The sequence below is a fragment of the Mastigoproctus giganteus genome, chromosome 4 (genome assembly GCF_048544385.1).
Source record: "Mastigoproctus giganteus isolate SK-2022 chromosome 4, ASM4854438v1, whole genome shotgun sequence".
NCBI lineage: Eukaryota > Metazoa > Arthropoda > Arachnida > Uropygi > Thelyphonidae > Mastigoproctus > Mastigoproctus giganteus.
In genome coordinates this window covers 108,651,180-108,673,645 of record NC_143578.1, presented here as the reverse complement: position 1 = coordinate 108,673,645, position 22,466 = coordinate 108,651,180, and the positions used below count along the sequence as shown (strand labels likewise).

At 37.2% G+C, this 22,466-nt stretch overlaps 1 protein-coding gene across 6 annotated transcripts in view; it reads left to right on the top strand.

The window, feature by feature from the left end:
- LOC150086983 (cilia- and flagella-associated protein 53-like) overlaps positions 1 to 22,466 on the top strand; it is a 238,972-nt gene that overhangs the window by 39,428 nt on the left and 177,078 nt on the right. For 3 of the 6 annotated variants that reach the window (XM_090372872.1, XM_090372870.1, XM_090372871.1), the window contains exon 3: positions 9,042 to 9,283. The exons of the other annotated variants lie outside the window; for them this stretch is intronic. In XM_090372872.1, coding sequence (XP_090228998.1) covers positions 9,042 to 9,283 — 242 coding nt within the window. The remainder of the gene's footprint in view (positions 1 to 9,041; positions 9,284 to 22,466) is intronic. 6 annotated transcript variants of the gene reach the window in all.

The window sequence follows — 22,466 nt, the reverse complement described above, 5'->3', positions numbered from 1 at the left end:
GCTGAGGCTATAGTGCGCCTAATGCATCAATGTGATGAAGCCAGAGAGCATTGCTGACTGTGGGAAAGTACGTGGCAGTAAAGCAAACTTGCTATCAATAACTCTTCATGACATATGCCAATCAGCATATGCATATAATTAGATTTAACTTAATCATGAATTTCCTAATTTGGCAATGATTAATAGACATTTCTGGTATTTTCTGTGGAGAATTCAAAGAATACGTTTTTAGCAATAGTTATTAGGAATTTCAGCTTTGTGAGCAGAGTAGATGAAGCACAAATTGCTGAAATATTGTCAGAGTGAATTGACCCCATGTGACTAGATGGTGTCGATACACTAATGAGATACAAGGGCATTTGAAAAGTTCATGGCCTGAGTGTGAAAGGGTAGTGGTCCACTTAAAAATTTCTGTCCTATCAAGTTTCATACAGTTTTCATCTTTTTATAATTACAGGTCCCAAAGTGAACATAGTTGTGTGAATGAGAAAAGATGAACAAAATCAGTCACCGTGGATTCATGCAGTATTTGGGAAAAAAGGGACTAATCTTCTTCTTCTTAAGATTTAGTATTAGTAACGGCCACATGATGCAAGGAAGCCTATGGCTTATGCTGCACCAGCCAAAAAATAAAAAATAATAATAAAATAAATAACAATAAAATAAAACAACAAAAAATAAAGTAAAATAATAAGAATAAAAACAAATTAATAATAATAAGAAGAAAATTTTAAAAAAATAATGATAATAAAAATTAATGAGAGAAAAGGAAATGGACAACTTATTCATTTCCCTCCTCCCTTAGGTAATTATCCAGCTGACCTTTGAATTTCCCCAGACTGTCAGCCTCTACGACCCATGTAGGTAACTTATTCCAGTAATTTATAACTCGCTGGCTAAAATAAAACTTCCTGCAATCCAGTCTAAACAACTCCCTCGTAACTTGAAATTATGGCCCCTAGTTCTAGAATCATTTATAACAATGAAAATTTCGTCCTTATTCATTTTGCTTATGCCTCTCAGAGCCTTAAACACCTCAATCAAGTCTCCTCTAAGGTGCCTAATTTTCAAGCTCTGCAATTCACATATTGGAAGTCTTTCCTCATATGGACACCTTTTGCCAATCTCACCTGATGAGTTTCCCATCTTTGGACCCTTTCAAGAAGAACAATGTCTTTCTTTAGGTGCGGTCTTCATACTTGAACACAGTATTCCAAGAGTGGTCTAACAATAGCCTTATATAATGGGATTATGACTTCCTTATCTCTACTAGCGATTGTTCGATAAATCAGCGATAGGACACCATGGGCCCTCCTTGCAACCAGCATACAATGCTCAGAGAACTTCATATCTGACCATATCATAATACCCAAGTCCCCTTCCTCCACTACCTGCTTTAGTTCAACTCTGCCAAGTGTATAAGTTATTTTGGGGTTACTGTTACCCAGGTGCAATACCTTACACTTTGCTGGATTAAAGCATAGCTGCCATTTTCTTGACCATCTCTGAAGTCTATCTAGGTCATTCTGAAGAAGCTCTGCTTGGCGACAGTCATTAACTACTCATTAACTACTCTACCAATCTTTACATCATCTGCAAATTTAGACATCACACCCTCTATCCCTTCATTGATGTCATTTATGAAAATCAAAAACAACAGTGGTCCTAATACTGATACTTCTTACATCAACCCAGTCTGAAGAATAACTGTTTATCACAACCCTCTGCCTCCTGCCCTGAAACCACTTTGCAGGATCATCTAGACAAGACTGCAGCAATAATTCAGACACAGCATGGGTTTGTTAAGGGAAAGTCTTGTCTGACAAATTTGATAGGATATTATGATGTGGTTACAAAGGAACTGGATGAAAAAAACAATTTTGATATCATATATTTGGATTTCAGGAAAGCTGTTGACACTGTTGCGCATGGAAGACTATTGTACAAATTGGAGCGGAATGGTATTAAGGGTAAGTTGCTACAATGGATAAAAGGATGGTTAAGTGGGAGAAGACAGAGGGTGGTAATCAATGGGTGCTGCTCTTCTTGGACTAATGTTATTAGTGGAGTCCCACAGGGTTCGGTGTTAGGTCCACTGTTGTTTTGTATATTTATCAATGATATTGATGAAGGTATATCAGGCTTAATGTCGAAGTTTGCAGATGATACAAAGGTTGGCAGGGTTGTTAATGACAGTAATGGCAGTCTGCTACTGCAACAGGATCTAGATAATTTGGGCAGATGGGCTAAGAAGTGGCAACTGAAGTTTAACCTTGACAAATGCAAAGTACTGCATATGGGTAGAAATAACCCCAGAGAAACGTACCAACTGTGTGGTACTGCACTTAAGGTGGTAGAAAATGAAAAAGACCTGGGAGTAATTGTGCAGTCAGATATGAAGTTCTCTGAGCAATACAGACAGGCTGCCAGGGCAGGTCATGGGGTTTTGTCAATGATATATAGGAATTTTGCTAGCAGGGAAAAGGAGGTGATTATCCCTCTGTATAAGGCAATGGTCAGGCCACACCTTGAGTACTGCGTACAGGTCTGGAGACCTCATTTTAGGAAGGATGTAGATTTACTTGAGCGGGTACAGAGAAGGGCAACAAGATTGGTGAGGGGGAATGAAGGGATCCTCTTACCAAGAGAGGCTTAAGTTCTGCAAATTGCAGTGGCTGGAGACTAGGCACCTGCGCGGGGATCTGATTGAGGTATATAAGGCCTTGAATGGATTGAGCACGCCGAATTCTGATGGGATCCTTCCACTTGTTCAGATTACGAACCTAAGGGGGCATAAATTCAAATTAAGAAAAGACAGATGTAGAATAGATGTGTGGAAATTTGCCTTTAGCCAGCGGGTGGTTAATTGCTGGAACAAACTTCCATCTGTCGTTGTGGAAGTTGATAGCTTGAATAAATTTAAGGAGGAACTGGACAGGCATTTGGAGGGAATGGTGTGATTTTTTTTTTTTTTTTTTTTTTTTTTTTTTTGGCTGATGCTGCATAAGCTCATACATTTGCTTTCTTGCATCACATGCCACTACTACTACTACTATCCATCTAAGGATTTTCCCTGTGATTCCAACTGTTCTGGCTTATAAAGTAACCGCTCTGTGGGACTGAGTCAAATGCTTTTATTATTATTAGCTATATGGTGCAAGGAAGCCTGAGGCTTATGCCGCACCAGCCAAAAAAAAAAAATTTTGAATTACCCTGAGAGAGAGAGAGAGAGAGAGAGAGAGAGAGAGAGAGAAGTAGAAAGGAATCACCAAGAAAGGAAGAGAAGAGTGATGATATCCAGCTCAGGACCCTGGGTGTGCCAAGCCCATACTCACCAGATGTGAGCCCCGGGCTTTGCTGAAATCCAAATAAACAATTTAGAAATTATTCCGAGTCCAGCTCTTGAGTGACCCTGTCGAAAAAGCTAACCAGGTTAGTTAAACATGATTTTCCTTATACAAAATCATGCTGAGTATCCTTCAGAATTCCATTTCTATATAAGTGATCCTGAATTCCACCCTTGTTCATAGTCTCCATGATTTTCCCTACTACTGAAGTTAGACTAATGGCTGGTAATTTCCCACTTCACTCTTAGAACCGCCTTTATGTATTGGAGCTACATTGGCACTTTTCCAATCCAATGGAATCACTCCTGAGTCCAGTGATGCTCTCATAATTAGCCTCAATGATTCAGTGCACTCACTTGCCTCCTTTCTTAAGATTATAGGGTAAATGCCATCAACCCTACAGGTCTTACTGGCCTGTAGGCTCGAAAGTTTTTTCATTAAATAAACTTGTGAAATTTCAACATCATTAATTACATTTTTTCAACTTCACTCCCATAATTTCTCATTGACGTAAAGGGTTTTTCTTCTGTAAATATCAATGCAAAGTAACTGTTGAGTTCATCTTCAACTTTAGCTGCGGTATCTAATACTATCCCATGTCCATTACATAAGGGACTGATCTGGTTTGACCTTCTCTTCTTTGCATTTATATATGCAAAGAATTCCCCCCCTCGTTTGCTAGCTTTCTCATAATCTGCCTTTGCTAGCCTAACCTTTCAGTGGCATTATTACAGATCAATTTGTAGCTGTTATAGGCTTCAGTACTTTTTATTGCTCTGTAACTTTTCCATACCATCTTTTTCTGCTCAAGTAATTTGGCAACTTCATTATTCATCCAACTTGGAATCTTCCTCGTGGAATATTTTTTAATGGTATGTAAGCATTCAAGGTTTCTGTGATTAATGTTTTAAAGGTATACCATAATTCAATTGTATTCGCTCTCTGTGCAATATCTACCCAGTTGATAGAGGCCATGTATCACCTTAAAGCATTGTACTTTCCTTTCCTGAAATTATAACTCATTCCTTTGCCTTTAACTACTGCTACCTCACACTCCATGATCACTTCCTTCTACTGGTTTTTGTACTGTCAGCCCTATTATGTCATCTGGTTCATGGGTGATGATGAGGTCTAGAGTATTCTTTTCCCTAGTACTTTCCCTGACATGTTGATACAAATAGCAATCATCTAGTTTATTTAAAAATTTTATCCCCCAGGTGGAGTTTCCTTCCCATTTGCTCCAATCAATTAGAGGCAAATTAAAATCACCCATAATAAGACATTTACGCTTACTTGCCCATTCCATTTGCATGTAGAGGCTCTCATCATAATCCTCACAATCACCTGGCCTCTAGATTACTCCCAGTCTGATTATACCTTTGTTTCTAACAATCCCACAAGGCTATACAGATTCTACAGTAGCATTCGAAATGTCTGAATCCGGGAAAGCTTTTGCCGCACTCAGGCTGCTTTTGATAAGAAGCATGACCCTACCACTACCCCTTATATCTTCCCTGTCCTTCCTAAATACATTATACATACTGTACTGAAACTCATCATCCCTTGTCTTCGGGTGGCACCACATTTCTGTAAGCCCTATTATGTCAGTGTTACTTGTCCTAACCAGCAGTTCGAATTCACTCATTTTATTGATGACACTTCTGACATTACCGTATAAACAGTTGAGACAGTGTTCTTGTATAGTTAACTACCCTAACACATCCCTTAAAGTTATTTAAGCTCACTTCCCTGGCATTTGCTACCCATGCATTTGAAACGTTTTTGCTCTCAGAACATCTTGCTACTATGTTCTGTTGCAGTAATAAACAAATACTTTTGAGGTATGTGCAAGAGTTAATTTGACCAATACTATCAGATAAACGCGTATCTATATTACCCTTTTCCCTCCAAACTAGCAGTTTCCCTAAACCTTTATGATATCCTCAATAACACTGTGAAAAACTTTTGCACCACCTTTGTTTAAATGTATCCCATCTCTACAAAACAAATTCTTCTACCTACAAGTGCAGGCCATGCTGATAGATTCCCCCCAAAAGCCTTGCAGAGTCCTTCAAGTCTTGAGTTAATCCCCAAGGCTTTCAGCATATAATCCCTCCTATCGTGCCTGGGCAGAATTGCAGACACGTAGATATTGTGACCTAACTCGCAAAATTTCTTCAGCATGGTCCTATATTTGTCTAACAAATTGTCAGATCATGTATGTTTAATGTCATTAGTCCCTACATGAATAATAGTATTCTTTCCCCCCCCTTAAAATCTGAGAGTTTGTTGGTGACATTAATAGTTGCTCCCAGCAGACATACCCTGGTTCTAGTCCACTTATCCTTATTACAAAAAATATTTCCCATTTCCCTGACAGTAGAGTCTCCTAATAGAACTAAGTCCTTTGGAACCAGAGTAGTTTGCACTTGGTTATTCTATTCTGTGGCCCGAATCAGGAGTGCTTCACTTGGTAGGTTGCTAGAGCCTTGAGTCCCTGACAAGCTTCCAGTTACATTATTCTCAAGGGCAAGCACCCATTTTTTCAGTAACTCAAATTGTTCTAGCAATGTAACTTAAGATCGGCATGCACTCCTTACAATGGTGACAAAGAAAATAATCTCCAAGTGAGCTAAGGCGCATTATAGCCATATTAGCTTATGCACCATTAAACTCCCATAACAACAACAACAACAACCAAGTGAGCTAGAATTATCCACTAGGTTGACCTTGGAATACATGTCACAGGTTCTGCAAGGGATATAATAATGACTCACCTGGAAATCGCCATCGGCTCTTTCTGTATGAGTCATGGTACCCTCTGATGAAGTGTTCAAGGCAGATCTTGTAATAACCATTATGAAATTTACTAATTATTAATAAAAGAAACTTTCAAAGAATTATATTTATAACATAAGAAAATAAATCAAACTATTACAGGAAAAAAACTTATTAAAATAGACTTTACAATTTATTAAAATAATCATTAAAGCACTGATGTTTATTAAAATAAATATCAGTTCTTTAATGTCACTATGAAGGGCTGTAATAGGCACGTCTGCTTGCCATGAATGCCAGCAGTAGAACGATTTATTTGGTTTTATTCATTTATTTATTCCGTTATGATTTATTCTGTTATTATAACGTTTCTCTTCGACCTAACCTAAAAGTCATTCCTTTATTTTTTTTTTTCCCCATTCTTTCTTCCTAATCTCCGTCCACCAGCCCTCTTCTATTCATAGCTGCTCTCACACCCTATATCCATGTCCTTCTTGGTCTTTCTGTCTTTTTCCTTCTCCGTGGCATCCATTCCACGGCTCCTCTGGGCAATCTGTCCTCCATTCTCTTCATATGGCCAAACCACTCCAGTGTTTTCTCCTCTATTTTATCAATGAAGATTTTTTGGACGTTCATTATATTCCTTATCATGTAATTTCTAACTGTTTCAGTCCTAGAGTTTCTTGCCGATCTTTGCCAGAAATTCATCTCAACAGCCAATAGTTTATTTTTTTGTCTTTCATTTAAGGTCCAAGTCTTACATCCACATAATAAAACACTTTGTAATATTGCAATAAAAAGGGACTAATGCCAAAGGCAATTCATGAGGATATGGTTACAACATTGGGGAAGGATATCCTTTCCTATTCTATGGTTAAGGAGGGAGAGCCTGTATGATAACCCATTCTGTGGAAGACCTGCAACATCCATTACTCCATAAGTTGTTGACAGTGTGCATGATCTGGTGATCAATGAGAGACATAATGACAGAGGTTCTTGTTAGGAAAAAAGGTATCAGAATGATGGGTTCCAAAGTTGTTGACAGCAGATCAGAAACAGAAGAGTTGGCAAATGCATTTTTTTCAATCAGATCCAACAAATTTCATTGCAAAGTTTGAGACCATAGATGAGATGTGCATCCATCACTATCAGTGACAGAGAAGCAGTCCAAACGGTGGAAACAGTTCTTCTTCCTCTCTCCAAAGAAATTCAGTCAATTCCTTCTGCTCAGGGTGATGGCATCAGTTTTTTTGGGATACTGATGGATTGTTGTTAGTGGATTACCTTCAGAAAGGGTAGACAGTCCCAGGAGCGTACTAAAGACCTTGTGAGGCATTTGCATGAAGACATCAAAGACAAATGCCTAGGGAAACTTAGCAAAGGAGTCTTGTTCCACCAGGACAGTGTGCTTGCTCACAAGCCTGTTATTGGCATGAGTGTCACTTTGAAATCTTGGACCATCCTTCATATTCACCAGATTTAGTAACATTGGCTTGCAACTATTTCTTAATTTGAAAAAATAACTTGCTGGCATCCATTTTCCTACCAACACTGATGTCATTGCTATAGTAGATGTATTCCTGGAGGCTCAAAAGAAAACATAGTGTTTTCTTTTAGGCCTCCTCCTTCACAGCTAGAATTAACACATTGCAGCATCAGTGGCAAAAGTGTATTGACTCCAAAGGGGGGGGGCGGACTATGTTTAAAAGTAACATGTTGCCTGACTCCTCGAATAAATTCTTCATACTCAACCTACAAACTTTTCAAATGACCCTTATTAAGTAGCTATTTCTCAGTACAGAGATCAAAACTGATATATGGCAGGCTTGTAGAAAACAGTTGGTAATGACCAGGAGTGTTATTGGGGGGGGGGGGAAAGCAGTTAAGTAGGGGAGCCCCAGAACACTGCCAATAAATTATAGAAAAGAAGAATATAGAATCGGTGGGAAAAGCTGGCTATTGTAGCTGTCTGTCCTCTCAGTCCAATGTTTGTTTATAGTGCCCCTGGATATGATGGGTTTTTCAACCAATCAGTACACATGGCAGTTTCCCAACCAACCATGACTTGGAATTCTGTTAACCAGCAGTTGCATGCTTAGCACTCCAAGTTGATCCTTTTTGAACTGTGACATTTTCTTATTTTCAAAGAAATTGCAAACTGAGCTATGCTAAAATATGTTTGGGTTTATGGTGGTGGGGAAAGAACCCAGATGTGGTCATTAATCAACTACCCTTCATTTGAAATAAAAGTGCATTTCAGATGTTGTTCTGCCTTATAGTATCATGGTTTGAGGTCATTGCCTTCAAAATAATAATATCTTTTGACATTTAAGTAAAGGATTTTTTGTCTAACATGCTAAAATTCATATTATATCCATCTAGCATTGGGCTTTGTTGAGGTCCATCTCTTAGTAATGGATACAATTCATAATACGAGTGGCCAATATTTGTAACTTCTGCCACTATAACTGTCCAAAAGAAAATATCTGACATGTTGCCAAAATGTTTCAGTGATAAAAGAGGTATTTTTTCTCCTCTTATTTCTGGATTCCATTTAGGTAGGATTCTCAGTTATCCAAAGTATATTTTGCTGATTGTCAAGTAGTTTCATTATGTGATTGCCTCAAATAGGTTATCATGAAGTAGCTAGTTTTAAAAAATAAAATTTTTTTTTTCTTATTCTTGTAGCTGATTTACTGATTTTTTTAGTTTTGATAGTGAAATACTAAATAAATGAATTCCTGGTAGCAGAATGCTGATTAATGAATAGTATGTTTCTTCTTATGATTCAGACAAAGAAACAGTTTTGCTTTCTATTTAGTAAAACAATAATAATTTATTGTTCACTTAACTTATTATTGTAATATTTTTACCCAATTATAAAGAGGGATTTTTTTTTTTAAAATGAAATTTTAGTTGCAAAGAGGAACAAAATTTAATAAAGAAGCCCAGCAACGGCAATTTTATATTCAAGAATACTGGAGAAACAGACATTTATTAGAAGACTGCGAAAATTATGTTAAACGTCATCATAGAGATTTATTTCGTAGTAAGTGGGAAGTAGCAACTGATAAAAAGGGCTTATACAGTCGTGTTAAATTAGAAATGGATAAAGTACTTCAAGAAAAAAAAGAATATTTGGAAGAAAGAAGAAACAGGTAATTTAAGCATGAATATTTTTTATTATACAGTAATAAAGAATAAAATTCAAGGGATTACCTTAGAGATTTGGCTGTTTTTTTTTTTTGTTTTTTTTTAATATCTGCAATATGCTCAGTAAATTTTTCACTTTTTGTTTGGTTAGCCAGTAATGCTGATTGAATGTTCATTACATGCATGCAGACTAGGTTATAGTTTGACAAAGAACTGACTGTGACTTGATTAGTTTCCAGATAACATCATTTTAGTGATGGTCATGAACAAAGTAATGAGATCCTGCTGCTGCATCCAACCATGTATCAAAGGCCATCTGAATAGAGGCTGGAGATATTAGTGATCTTAATTTCTGTCACACCCTCCTACAGCTGCTAGCTCTCCAGATTCACAACCATGAATCCATTGTTTTGAAAAATTGGTGCTTTCTCCATTACATTGTTGTAAAAGTTCCTTAATCTCATCCTTTTCTGGCAAAAAATATACTAAGATTACATTAAATTTGGAAATTTTAAACATTCTGTGAATTTTTGCTTATTTTTTTAATACTTAAAAATACAAAAGAGTTTACCTCAGTACTTCTTCATAGGATGACTTCTACTCTCCATGAAAGCCCGATTTAAAATTATTTAAAATAATTTAAATTTAATATATTTATCACTCTTAGTATATGCATGATCAGATGCCCGATATCGCAATTGAAAGCCCCAACCTGACCCATCAAACCCTCCACGAAATCTTGAATGACTGAAGGCATTATGTCACATATATAATATAAAATAGACGGTGACAAAATTATATTGTGGAATAAAAATTGCTAAAATTAAGAACAAGATGAAGGAAATAATTTACGAAACTTTCCTTCCTTAAGGGGACCAAGCTTTCCAACATCTGTCGTGTTCACAGGTTGGAATACTAATGCATGTTACGTGTGTACACTGCGATATTAATAGGAGATTACTCGTTACTATGCATGCGTGCTCATGAATCTGAAATAAGAAACGGATGCCGTATGTTAATCGAGTTACTATGTAGTCTAATTTCTAAGGTTTCCACAGTTAGCAATTTTGTATAATTTTGTTGTATGTTTAAAACCTTAGCTTCATTAAACAGGAAAGCATGATTCTCATTTATGGCATGGAAGGACAATTCTGACTCTGTGGCTTAATGGTGCACTATGGCCATAGTTGCCGATGCGCCTAATAAATCCCTAAACCAACAACAACGACTCTGTGGCTCATAACGCTCGTACTGACACAGCATGTTGTTTTATTCTCATATTCAAAAGACATCTTGTCGATCCCACGTAAGAGGGATCACAATCTCCGAATGAAATGCTGTAAACCAGGTCAGAGTTCCTATGGAAGAAGAGGGAAGAACGGAACAATTTTTCAGTATGGAGTGCAAATTTGTGTTGGTTTCGCTGTTGTTTTAAATTCTGTATCCCTCAGAAGAATATTAAGTTGCCTGTAGTGCCATTGTGATAAAGTGTTTTTTACTAATTCTGTTAGTGCGTTCAGTGCTGTCCACCCTGTCTTTAGCCTGTAGTCTTATACGATCAATAGTGGTAAAAGGATATCTCCCATTTAAAAATCTGCTCATTAATTCCTCAATTTCTATATATAATGCAGTCTGTGTGGTGGTGTATTTATATGCATTAATAAACTGATTAAACATAATCGATCGCTTGTGTAGGTAAACGGATGGTAACTATTGTGGTGTAAGAACATTATTCTTGTATTGGTAGCTTTACGATAGATCTTGAACTGTATACTGCCCCCCCCCTCTTGTGAATGCAAAATTTTAGAAATTAATCATTCTAGTCTGTTCATTCTCATTTTCCAATTTAAATTTTAACCTTGTATGTACATTATTAATTTAGTATAATAAGAGCTCAATATCTCCTATATTCTTTTAATTATTAGTTAATTATACAGGGATTACCTTGATTTCTTTATAGGCAGGCTTTTTATCCTACTCTCCTAGTCCCTCACATGAAATATATAAATTATAAAAAATTGATAAACTTCATCTTAATGTGTTCCATACCGTCAGCACAAATGCAAATTAATAGTCCTGGATCACCATCGAGGCCCCAACCAGACCCCAAAACCATCAACCGCTACGCAACTGTTGGCACAGGAAAACATCATGTCAAATTTCAAAAAGTATAAAAAAACAATTAACAAATATGTGAAGACATTTTCTTCCTCCTTAAGTTGGACGAGAACTTTTCGATCATACGTGTTCACAGGACAGAAAGAAACTAAAAAATGGACGCTGCATCTGCATCTGTATTTTTTTATAATTTATTTATTTCATGTGATGGACTAGTAGAGTAGGATAAGAAGCCTGCCTATAAAGAAATCAAGGTAATTCCTGTATAATTAACTAATAATTAATTTATGCTTCTCCCTCTCACTTAAAAATTTTAATAATACATTTACGATTCTATTTTGCACATTTGTTTATTAGGACATAAAAAATAAATTGGTTTTTTGCTCTTACATATCCAGTTATCCATATGCCTGTCCAGTGAGTACATTTGTCTTATATGCACATTCAGTTTGAGTACACATTGTTCTCTAATACACAGTTTTTTATTTGAAACATTTTTTAGGTATACAATTGTTCTTAGGTATACATTCATTTTTTTTATACATTCGTGTTTAGTTATTCATTCGTTTAAATATATATTTATTGTTTAAATATACATTCATTTTTTTTATACATTCGTGTTTAGTTATTCATTCGTTTAAATATATATTTATTGTTTAAATATACATTCATTTAGTCATTTAAGAATACATTCGTTTAAGTATACATTCGTTTAGTCATTTAAGAATACATTCGTTTAAGTATACAGTAAACCCCCGCTATTCGCGGTTTCACATATTCGCGATCGCCGATTTAATATAAAATGAAACCTAAAAAAATGTGAATTTTAAAGGGCCGTGAATATTTTCTGCCATAAAAAAACATGGGCGTGGCTAAAATTATCTTTCCCGGTCAAAACAGCGCTCAGTGGGTGGGGGGAGAGGGGTGACAAAATCGCGAGTGTGGATGTTTCTCGCTAATCCTTGTTCAGTATGTGTTATGCACTTTTCATGGAAGGTTTCGTCGTTTGCTTTTAATTTATATGCTTATAAATTGAATAAATTTACCAATTTATAAATTGATATGCTTACAAAAATGATAAATCTACTGTTTTGCAGTGTAAAACAGACTTTTTCGAGTGTGTTAATGGAAGAAAGTGACTTTATTGTGGACAAGTTCTTTCTAACCCCTACAAAAATATGGCTACGAATAACAAGAAAAATGTGAAAATATCAAAGAAGCTGATGACATTAGCCAATAAAATTGAGTTATTAGATAAAATTTCTAATGGTGAAAGTGTCTCCTCAGTGGCAAAACATTATAAAATCAATGAGTCAACGGTACGATCAATCAAAAAATCGGAAGAAAAAATTCGCCGTAGTGTCCGTGAAAACGCGCTAATTGCTTCAAAAATTTGCTCTGTAACTCGTGATGTTAAATTAGAAAAGATGGAAAAAGCTTTAAATCTGTGGATAGAAGACCGAACTCAAAATAAAATTCCGTTAAGTTCGCTCATCATTCGTGAAAAGGCAAAACACCTTTATCAACACTTTAGCAAAACTGGTGATAGCACTGGCGGGATAAGTTTTTTTGCTAGCAAAGGCGCTGGTTTGAAAGATTTGTTTGAAATTTCTAATAAATATTACATTTAATATTAAATTGTTTCTTATTTTCATTTCGATGCCATATGCTTGCATTTCACTATGTACTGTCTATGTACATAGTCACATTACGAAGGTACATGTAATACATACATAGACAAAATTTTAGACTAGTTTTTCTTATATATTTCATACTTTGGAACGGAACCCCTTTATTACTATGGAAGCCATAACTCAGTATTTGCGTTTTCGGTATTCGCGACATTTCTCAGGAACGTAACCCCTCAACATTGCACTGTCCACCCATGTCAACTGGATGCATTTCCTTAGATTTTATGTTTCTTAACTAATAGCATAACCCCTCCTCCCTTCCTACCCTGTGTATCCTTTCTGTATACATTGCACTCCTCAAGTTCCAATTCTGCGCTGCTTATATCTTTGTGACACCATGTCTCTGATATTCCAACAATATCTGCCTTTGATGCCTTGATCAGCACTTCAAATTTATTTACTATACTTTTAGCATTGGTGTACATGCAAGTATACATGCATCTGTTCTTACCCTTAGTTACTCTAATGTAGCCCATCTATTTACTTGTTCCGTGATTTACTTGTTCCAGAGCTGACTCCCAGCAGCTCTGGAAATCCCCAGCAACTTGCTCTCTAGGCTGCTGCTGATTACAATAAAGCAGTGAATCACTTTTGCCTCTGCCTGCAGTTACTCTTAATCTTTTAGTCTGTGAATATCCCAAGCTAGCAGTTTTCCGACTCACCTAACACTGCTTTGATAGCATCAGCAAATATTCTTGCACCTATCTATTCAAATGTATCCCATTCCTGTAGAAACAGTCGCTCCTGTTAGCAAGCACAGGCTATGTTGAAAAAAATTCTATCCCGTGAACCATGCACAATCTCTCCAGGGCCGAATTGATTGACAAGACTCTCATCATATACTCCCTCCTGTCGTGTCTGGGCAGAATTGCAGATACTTTCAAATTTAACCCTAACTGGCGACTTTTTTTCAGCATTGACCTGTACTTGTTAATTAAATCTGCAGATCTCTTTCTCTTAAGGTCATTAGTGTCAATATGTACAACAGTATCACCTTTTGTGCCCTTTAAAGATGGTAGCTGCCCTAGAATGTCATCAACTTTCACCCGTGACAGACGTACCCCGTTCCTGTTCCACATTATTTTTTTTTCATAATGTATTTCCCGTCTCCCTGATAATAGAGTCACCAACAATAGCTACTTCCTGTGGGATGAGCACATTCTGCCTAGGAGATTGCCGCTGTGTAGCCTGATGCATAAGAGTTAGCTCTGGTGTTGAGTTTGACGGCAGAGCTTGATTGGTCCCTCATATTAATTTCTTTGATGGCATATACCCTACACCTCAAACTCTCATAGACACCCATCAGAACACTGAGTTGGCGCCTAATTTTTTCACAGTCTCTGCACCTAGCACACACAAAGACATCCTCCTTTGCTTGATCATGTGCTGTTCTACACAGGTCTGCATACATTTCACATTTCGCACATTTTTTTAGACTGTGATACACTGGAGAATCTTCCCCTTTGGTTCTCCTGCCAGCCACAGTACCACCGCTACTTTGTGCTCGCTGCTTTGTTGCTCTAATCTGTGTTATGATTCCTTTTAAGTGTAATTTAATTAACAATGAACTTTAATAAATTAATAAATTTTACTTATTAATTGATAATACTATACTAATCTAACAGATTTCTAATACAGTGCTACATATTTCAGTATTTAGTTTTGCATTAAACTTACGCTATGAAATTTGGGGTTTACACTACACTATTCAGTATTCAGTGATGAAGAGGTTGAAGAAATGTACACCGAAATTGAGAGTCTTCTAGATGAGCAGAAAACTCACTACACTATTATTATGGGGGACTTCAATGCTATGGTTGGAAAAAGACAAAACAGCACAGAAAGGGAAACTATAGGAAATTTTGGAATTGGTGAAAGAAATGAAAGAGGTGAAAGACTTGTGGAATTTGCAGAATCCCAAGGATTGTCAGTAATGAACACTTTTTTTCAAGAAAAGGGTGAACAGAAATTGGACATGGAAAAGTCCAAATGGATTAACTACTAATGAAATCGACTTTATCCTCACTAACAGAAGATATATTTTGAATGATGTTACCGTCCTGAATAAGGTAAATGTTGGAAGTGATCACAGAATGGTAAGATATACACTTGATATAGATGTAGGAAAGGAAAGGAAAAAACTGACTCGAGTAAATAATACAAAGGTCTTTGAGATAACAGAAGAGGAAAAAAAGCAGTATGTACTGGAACTTAAGAACAAGTTTGAGCTTCTGCAGACTGCTCAGGACTAAGATATCGACAAGGAATAGCTCTTCACAAAGTGCATTAGAAAAGGTGTGACGCCTAAGCAGTGGAATAATGCAATCATAGTTTTGCTGCATAAGAAAGAATCAGAAATTGGAAATTATAGACCAATTAGCTTGTTATCCCACATCTACAGGTTGTTCATGAGGGTCATTACTAACAGATTAGAAAGAGTACTTGATGAGAATCAACCGAAAGAGCAAGCTGGCTTTAGGACAGGATTCTCAACTATGGATCATCTTCACGTAATATCACAGCTAATGGAGAAAGAAAATGAATATAAAACACCATTATGCCTGGCATTTGTGGATTATGAAAAGTCATTTGACTCCATACAGCATAAGGCAATGTTTCAGGCACTGGAAAGACAAGGCATAGATACCCCATATGTTATGATTTTGAAGAAAATATATGAGAACCCCTCCTCCTTTATTAGACTAGACAAAGACAGTAGGAAATTTAAAATCGAGAACGGAGTTCGACAAGGAAACACAATATCTCCGAAGCTGTTTACTGCTGCCCTTGAGGAAGCTTTCAGTAGATTAGACTGGTCACAGAAAGAAGTCAATGTGAATGGAGAGTACCTAAACCATTTACGATTTGCAGATGACATTGTGGTCATAAGCCACGATCCCAAAGAATTAGAGGAAAATCTGAATCAGTTATGCACAGTTAGTAAGGATTTTGGACTAAAGATGAATATGGCTAAAACAAAATGAACAAGTATGCCACAGAAAGAGACATAATGATTGAAGGAGCAGTAATTGAAAAGGTGGAATCATATACTTATCTGGGACAAGTTATTAGCTGTAATAATGATAAATGGCTGGAAGTCAAGAGAAGAATAAATTTTGGATGGATAGCATTCAGGAAATATAGTCACATACTGAAGAGCAATATCCCAGTTTGTCTGAAATGTAAAATAATGAACCAATGTATACTCCCCACCATGACTTATGGAAGTGAAACTTGGGCACTCACCAAAAAAATGGAAGAGAAGCTGAGAACTACACAGTGAAGAATGAAACGAATTATATTAGGAATCAGACTGTTAGATAAGAAGAGAAACACATGGATTAGGCAGCAAACTCAAGTAAAGGACATTCTTATCAAAACTAAAGAACTAAAATGGTCTTGGGCAGGACACATAGCTCAAAGACATGATGACAGATAGACTAAGAAAATAACAGAATGGTACCCAAGAGGAGCTAGAAGAAAACCTGGAAGACAACGGCAGAGATGGATAGATGAAATTCATGAGTTTGTGAGTAGTAAATGGATGGCCGTTGCACAAAACAGAAGGAACTGGAAAGTTGCTGGAGAGGCGTTCATCCTGCAGTGGATTTAAAATGGCTGATGGTGATGATTCAGTATTGTATAACAATGGTGGCAAGTTACGAACAGTAAAATTTACAAACACTAAGTATTTAGTTTCATAATCACTATCTAAATTCAAATAAACCAAGGCGATTGACTAGGACTATAAAGCTATGTATATGTGGACATGTGTATATGTAAAGGGCGGCTCCTAGAACGTTTGTTCAACTCCGCCTCGTATCTCTGTGAAGAACAGTAGCACTACAAATCTGCCAGATATGTGTGTGACGTCGGTTTGTGTGTATTATGTGTGTGTTTTGTTGTTCTGTTCTGGCCGCTTGGCTACCCAGAAGCATCAGTCACCTGGACAGATGATTCTGGGTACTCGTCCACACCACGGGAAGGTGGGCCAGTCCAAATAAAGCACGTACTGTCTCAAGAGAGACTCTGACCCACCTAATGTTGTCAGAAGGTAGGCCAGGATCCTCTGGGGGCCCATTCCAGAGGGGGAAAAAAAAAAAAAAAAAAACACCCGTGGTGCTGGATTTGGAACCAAAATTATTAAAATAAAACATTTATGTAACTAAATAATAAAATAAATAAAATAAATAAAATAAAAAAAAATAAATAAAAATAAATAAAATTTAAAAAAAAAAAAGAAAAGAAAAGGAAGAAAGCACTTAATTGTCTGCAGGCCGAGGAAAATTTCATTTCTTGAGGATTTGAGTTTATGTATTATTAAAGGAGATCTAACCAGCTATGCATCAGCAGGACCGTTGTGCTGCATCCTGTTGAGATCTGTCGACACTGAACGCCTTTGAAGAAATACGCCTTGAGCGAAAGCCTGAAGAATCTGAAATGACTCCGAGCTTTGAAGCAGAGACGACTCCTGTCCTGATTGAAAATTAGTAAGTGCTTGAAGAGGAAGTCTGAGATCGTCATACAGGGAGCAATGAAACAAGATGTGATCCCAACTCTCTGGTGATCCACATGAACAGAGGTCTGTTTGTGATAAATTGAACCTAAGAAGACTCTGGTTCATCGATCCATGTCCTGTCAACAGGTACGATGTGAATATGTCCATACAGAACCACAATCGAACACGTTTATCAAGGAGAAATGAAACTTGTGGTATAAATTTTCTCGTTGTTGCACCAACGGGAGCTATATCCCATCGAGACTGCCAAATGTTTACTAACTCGTTCCACAGTCTCCTTCTTTCTCTTTTAGCATCTTCTTGAAGGTTGATGGTTATTCCAAGAAATTCGGTCTCAATCTGCCTTTTCAGTCTGTATAAAAAGCCTCTATAAGTAACTTGCAAGTCTAAAGGTAATGTTCCGGCTAGTACTTGCAGAGCTTGCGTCGAGACTGTCCTGCATGCCTTAACTAAACACCGCAGAATGGTTCTCTGCAATGAGGCGAGTTTTGTAATGAAGTGTTTGAGCCGTGCCCTGTGAAACCATGCACCGGCAGCATACGTGATTAGAGGGAGGAAAACTGCATTGTAATAAATCCTTAAAGTTTTTCTGGAGAGCCCCCATTCAACACGGGACACCCTAACAATTGCACCAGTAAATCTACGTATTTTAGATGATAAGTTTGTCAAATGAGGAATAAAATTGAGACTGGAATCAATTACCACTCCTAGAACCTTGTACTCTTTAACTATGGGGAGACGAATGTTGTTGATCTTGACCAACGGAGGACGAGTGATATCCAACTTTGATCCAAGAATCATCATCTTTGTTTTTGACAAGCTGATTTTAAGCTTATTGGCCACAGTCCAATTGTAGAGATCCCGAAGAACAAAATTTGCGGTATTTTCCAGATCGGCCCTAGAGTTACCATTTACCAAGATGGTGAGATCGTCTGCATACGCTATTATTTTGACGTTACCGAAAGATCGGGAGAGCCACTGCTGCAGCACCATGTTCCATGTAAAAGGACCCAATATAGAGCCTTGTGGGCACCCTCTAGATACTGATCTTGATACTTGGATATGTTTAGCCTTGACTATTATGGTTCTATTAGCAAAGTAATTGCGGATTAAAAGGTAAAGGTGGTTGGAGCACCTAGCCGATCGCAGACGCTCCAGGACGCTCTCCCACCAAAGGGAGTCGAAGGCACCCTCGAAGTCGATGAAAACAGCCAGGGTATATTTATGTACCGAATTTTGAACTGAAGAGACAAAGTCCACAAGAGCATCCTCGCAGGAACGTCCGGGACAGAACCCATATTGACTTCTTGAAAGCAGATCCTGTTCTACCAGTAGGGTATTCAATCTAATGGCCATTAGTCGCTCTAGCAATTTACCCAAGTTAGCCAGCAGAGCGATCGGCCTGTACGATCTAGCCGTTCCAGGAGGCTTATCCAGCTTTCTGATCAACTTATCCGGCTTTCTGATCAACATAAAGCTATGTATAGAAAATAATTTAGTATAACCATTAAGTCAATAAAATGATTAAATATATTTAAAAACTTAGCATTTGGCAGAGTGCAAAAATCTTGGCCAACACAGTAATAACCTCGTACCAGCCTTCTCCTGGGATAATCATCAATTACCATCTTGGCAGCTACCACTGAACACATCTTCTCAGCATTCGAACAAATATCTGAGCTTGCAATTACATATCGCGACGTAAGTGCAGCCTTTGATGCTGTGTCAATCCCTGCCTTGCTCCTCCTACTTAAATGCCTGCTCTTGGAGGATCCCACAGCCAAGGAGGATCGTCACCTACACTTGTGTCTCACCACAATAGGCTTGCACTCACTGACAGGTTTCTCTCCAAGCAGATGTTTGCCGCCCTGAACTGTATAGATGCTGACTTTGATTGCCTGATAAAGAACAAGATAGATAGATTCAACTTTATCAAGGCCTTTGTTGCTCGTGATCCCTGACCTTCTAGAAGAGGATTACAATGTTCCGTATCTTATCACTAGGCTCCGTGAACATAAATCAAACTGATATTTATCACTTTTTCTATACTCCTTAATCCTTAACGTGTTCATTGTTTTGTTTTTGTATTTGTATGCTGCTTTTGTATGCTGTATTTTTAGTCTGTTTACTCAAGCTCCTATATGTGAATCCCTGGTGCTGGTTGCTGTGATGGGATTGTGTTCTATGTAATTCTGTTCTTCACAATAAAGATTTATTTATTTATTTATTACAGATCTGTTAGCTTAACTTCTTTTCCATAGAAAATAATGGAATCGCTGGTTAAAGAAGTAATGCAGGACCATCTAGACAGGATTGCAATTATACTGCAGTCACAACATGTACTTGTTGAAGGGAGAGCTGGTCTGACCAGTCTGATAGGATACTATGATGCAGTAACAAAGGAACTGAATGCAAAAAATAATTTTGATATTGTATACTTGGATTTCAAGAAAGCATTTGATACTTGCACATGAATGACAGCTATATAAATTGATGCAGTGTGGCATTAATGGCAAATTACTGGCTATGGATAATGGGATGGTTGAGTGAGAGAAGACAGAGTGGTTGTTAATGGACACTGCTTGGACTAATGTTAATAATAGCATCCCTTAGGATTCAATGCTTGGCCCATTGTTATTTTCTATATTTATTAATGATGTTGATGAACAGTGTTCTCCCCAGGACCTATCGAATGGGCACACCACCCAGTGAACTTAACTGACCGCCCTGCTAAAATTTAAGCGATTCTTACGGTACTGTATGGTACCGCTCACTGATCTTGATCAATATTAATTTGAACATACTATGCGATCGAGACAGGGTGATTAACGACAGTAATCAGTTTAAGCTGCTGCAGCAAGATCTAGAAAAATTAGGCCGATAGGCTGAGAAATGACACTTATCGTTTAACAAATGCAAGATACTTTATATGGATAGCAGTAGACCCAGATTAACATATTATCTGGGTAGTACTACACTTGGCATAATGGAAGATGAAAAAGACTTGGTGGTAATTATGCAATCAGATATGAAGTTCTCTGAGCAGTACAGAGATGGCTGCCAGGACAGCTCATGGAGTTTTGTCAATGATATACAGGAACTTTGCTAGCAGGGATGAGGAGGTGATTATCCCTTTCTACTAGGCCATGGGTAGGCCTCATCTTGAGCACTTTTTGTGGGTCCTGAGACTTGATTTTAGGCAGGATGTAGATGTGCTGAATGGGTGCAAAGAGGGGCAATGAGATTGGTGAAGGGAAATGCTTTGGTTCTGCAAATAGCAATGTCTGGAGATCACCTGTGGGGTGATCTGAGTGAGGTGCTTAAGGCTTTGAATCGCTTGAGCAGACTCAGTGCTGATCGGATTCTTCTTCTTGTTCAGACTATGCAAATGAGGGTATATAAATTTAAAAGTGAGGAAGGATGGTTGCAGGATAAATATACATAAATTTGTCTTCAGCCAGCAGGTTGGTGATTGTTGGAAGAACTGTCTATCTATTGTTATGGAAGTGGGTGGTTTCAATAAATTCAGGGACAAATTATTGAAGGGGATAAACAGATGATGTGGGAAGGGTTTTTTTTTTTTTTTTTGTATCATTTGACACTACTAATACCACTGCTAAAATAAGTAGTCAAAACCAAAATGCTAATAAGATGCTGGTGCAAAATTCATTTGTATGTGTAAATGTGCAACATTGTATGTCGCACACCAACATAAAGATGATTTTTTTACTACTATACTTCTCCAATTCTAAAATAATCAGTTATGCAAAGCAGTAGTTAAGGAACACTGTACTGAGGAACATAAAATTCAGCTGATATCATTCTGATTGATATTTTAATTTTTAAGTTAGATAAGAAAAGAAGGAATTACCTCTATGATGGCTTGTAGAACACTTCTGTGCTGATATTCTCCATTGTTGAATCAACTATACAAATAGTTTACATATATTCCTCACACTCGCAGACAAAATCAATGATGGAATGCAGGACCGCGCCATATATATTGGCCGCCCGTGTTCAAAGATAAAATATCCCACCCTGGAACATTGTAATTCCCCCCCCCCAAAAATAAATAACATTTTTTGTAATAATATTTTATTGATATTAGAATTTATAAATAATACAGCAATACCCCGCATAGCACTGATAATTGGTACCGAAACTGTTCCATATTATGTGAAACCGTGCTGATTGAGGTATAATTATAATGGGTTTTAAATGAATGCATACCAGAGAAACAAACAGTCTATAAACAAATTATAATAAATCTATAAACAGTTTGTGCTTGATAGCCAATCAAAAGGATTTGAAATAAAAAATATTGCAAAAATTTTATTAATGAAAAGGTAACATCATGAGAGATGAGAAAACAGCTTTATTGTTTATTTAGGTATTTCATGAAGTCGTCTCTTCTTTTTCTCGGAGTACAAGTCTTTGTAGCATCAAATCCCATCTTGTAAAATTGCCATTTCTTGATGCTATGTTCAACATCCAGATCTCCATTCATAATCACCTCGCAGGCTATGTCAACCCCCCCAAAAAACTTTATTCAATTCTTCTGTTAAATTTTTTGGTGCCATGTCAGTGTTATCCACTTCAGAATTGTTTTCCTTTTCTTCATATGCGGTTGTCTTATCAATTTAAAGGAGAGTTGCATCATCTAAGTTATTTGCATATGAGTCAGTGCAGTCACATACATTGGCAGCATCCAAAGTTTCGAATCCCAAGTCTTTTCCGATCTTCACAAAATCTTCGGTAATTGTCTGAATTCGGGAATCAAAACCAATAAAATCATTTTCCAAATGGGGAAAAACATGCTGCCAAACAGAACGCATGTTGTTGGTAGCAATTTCTAGCCAA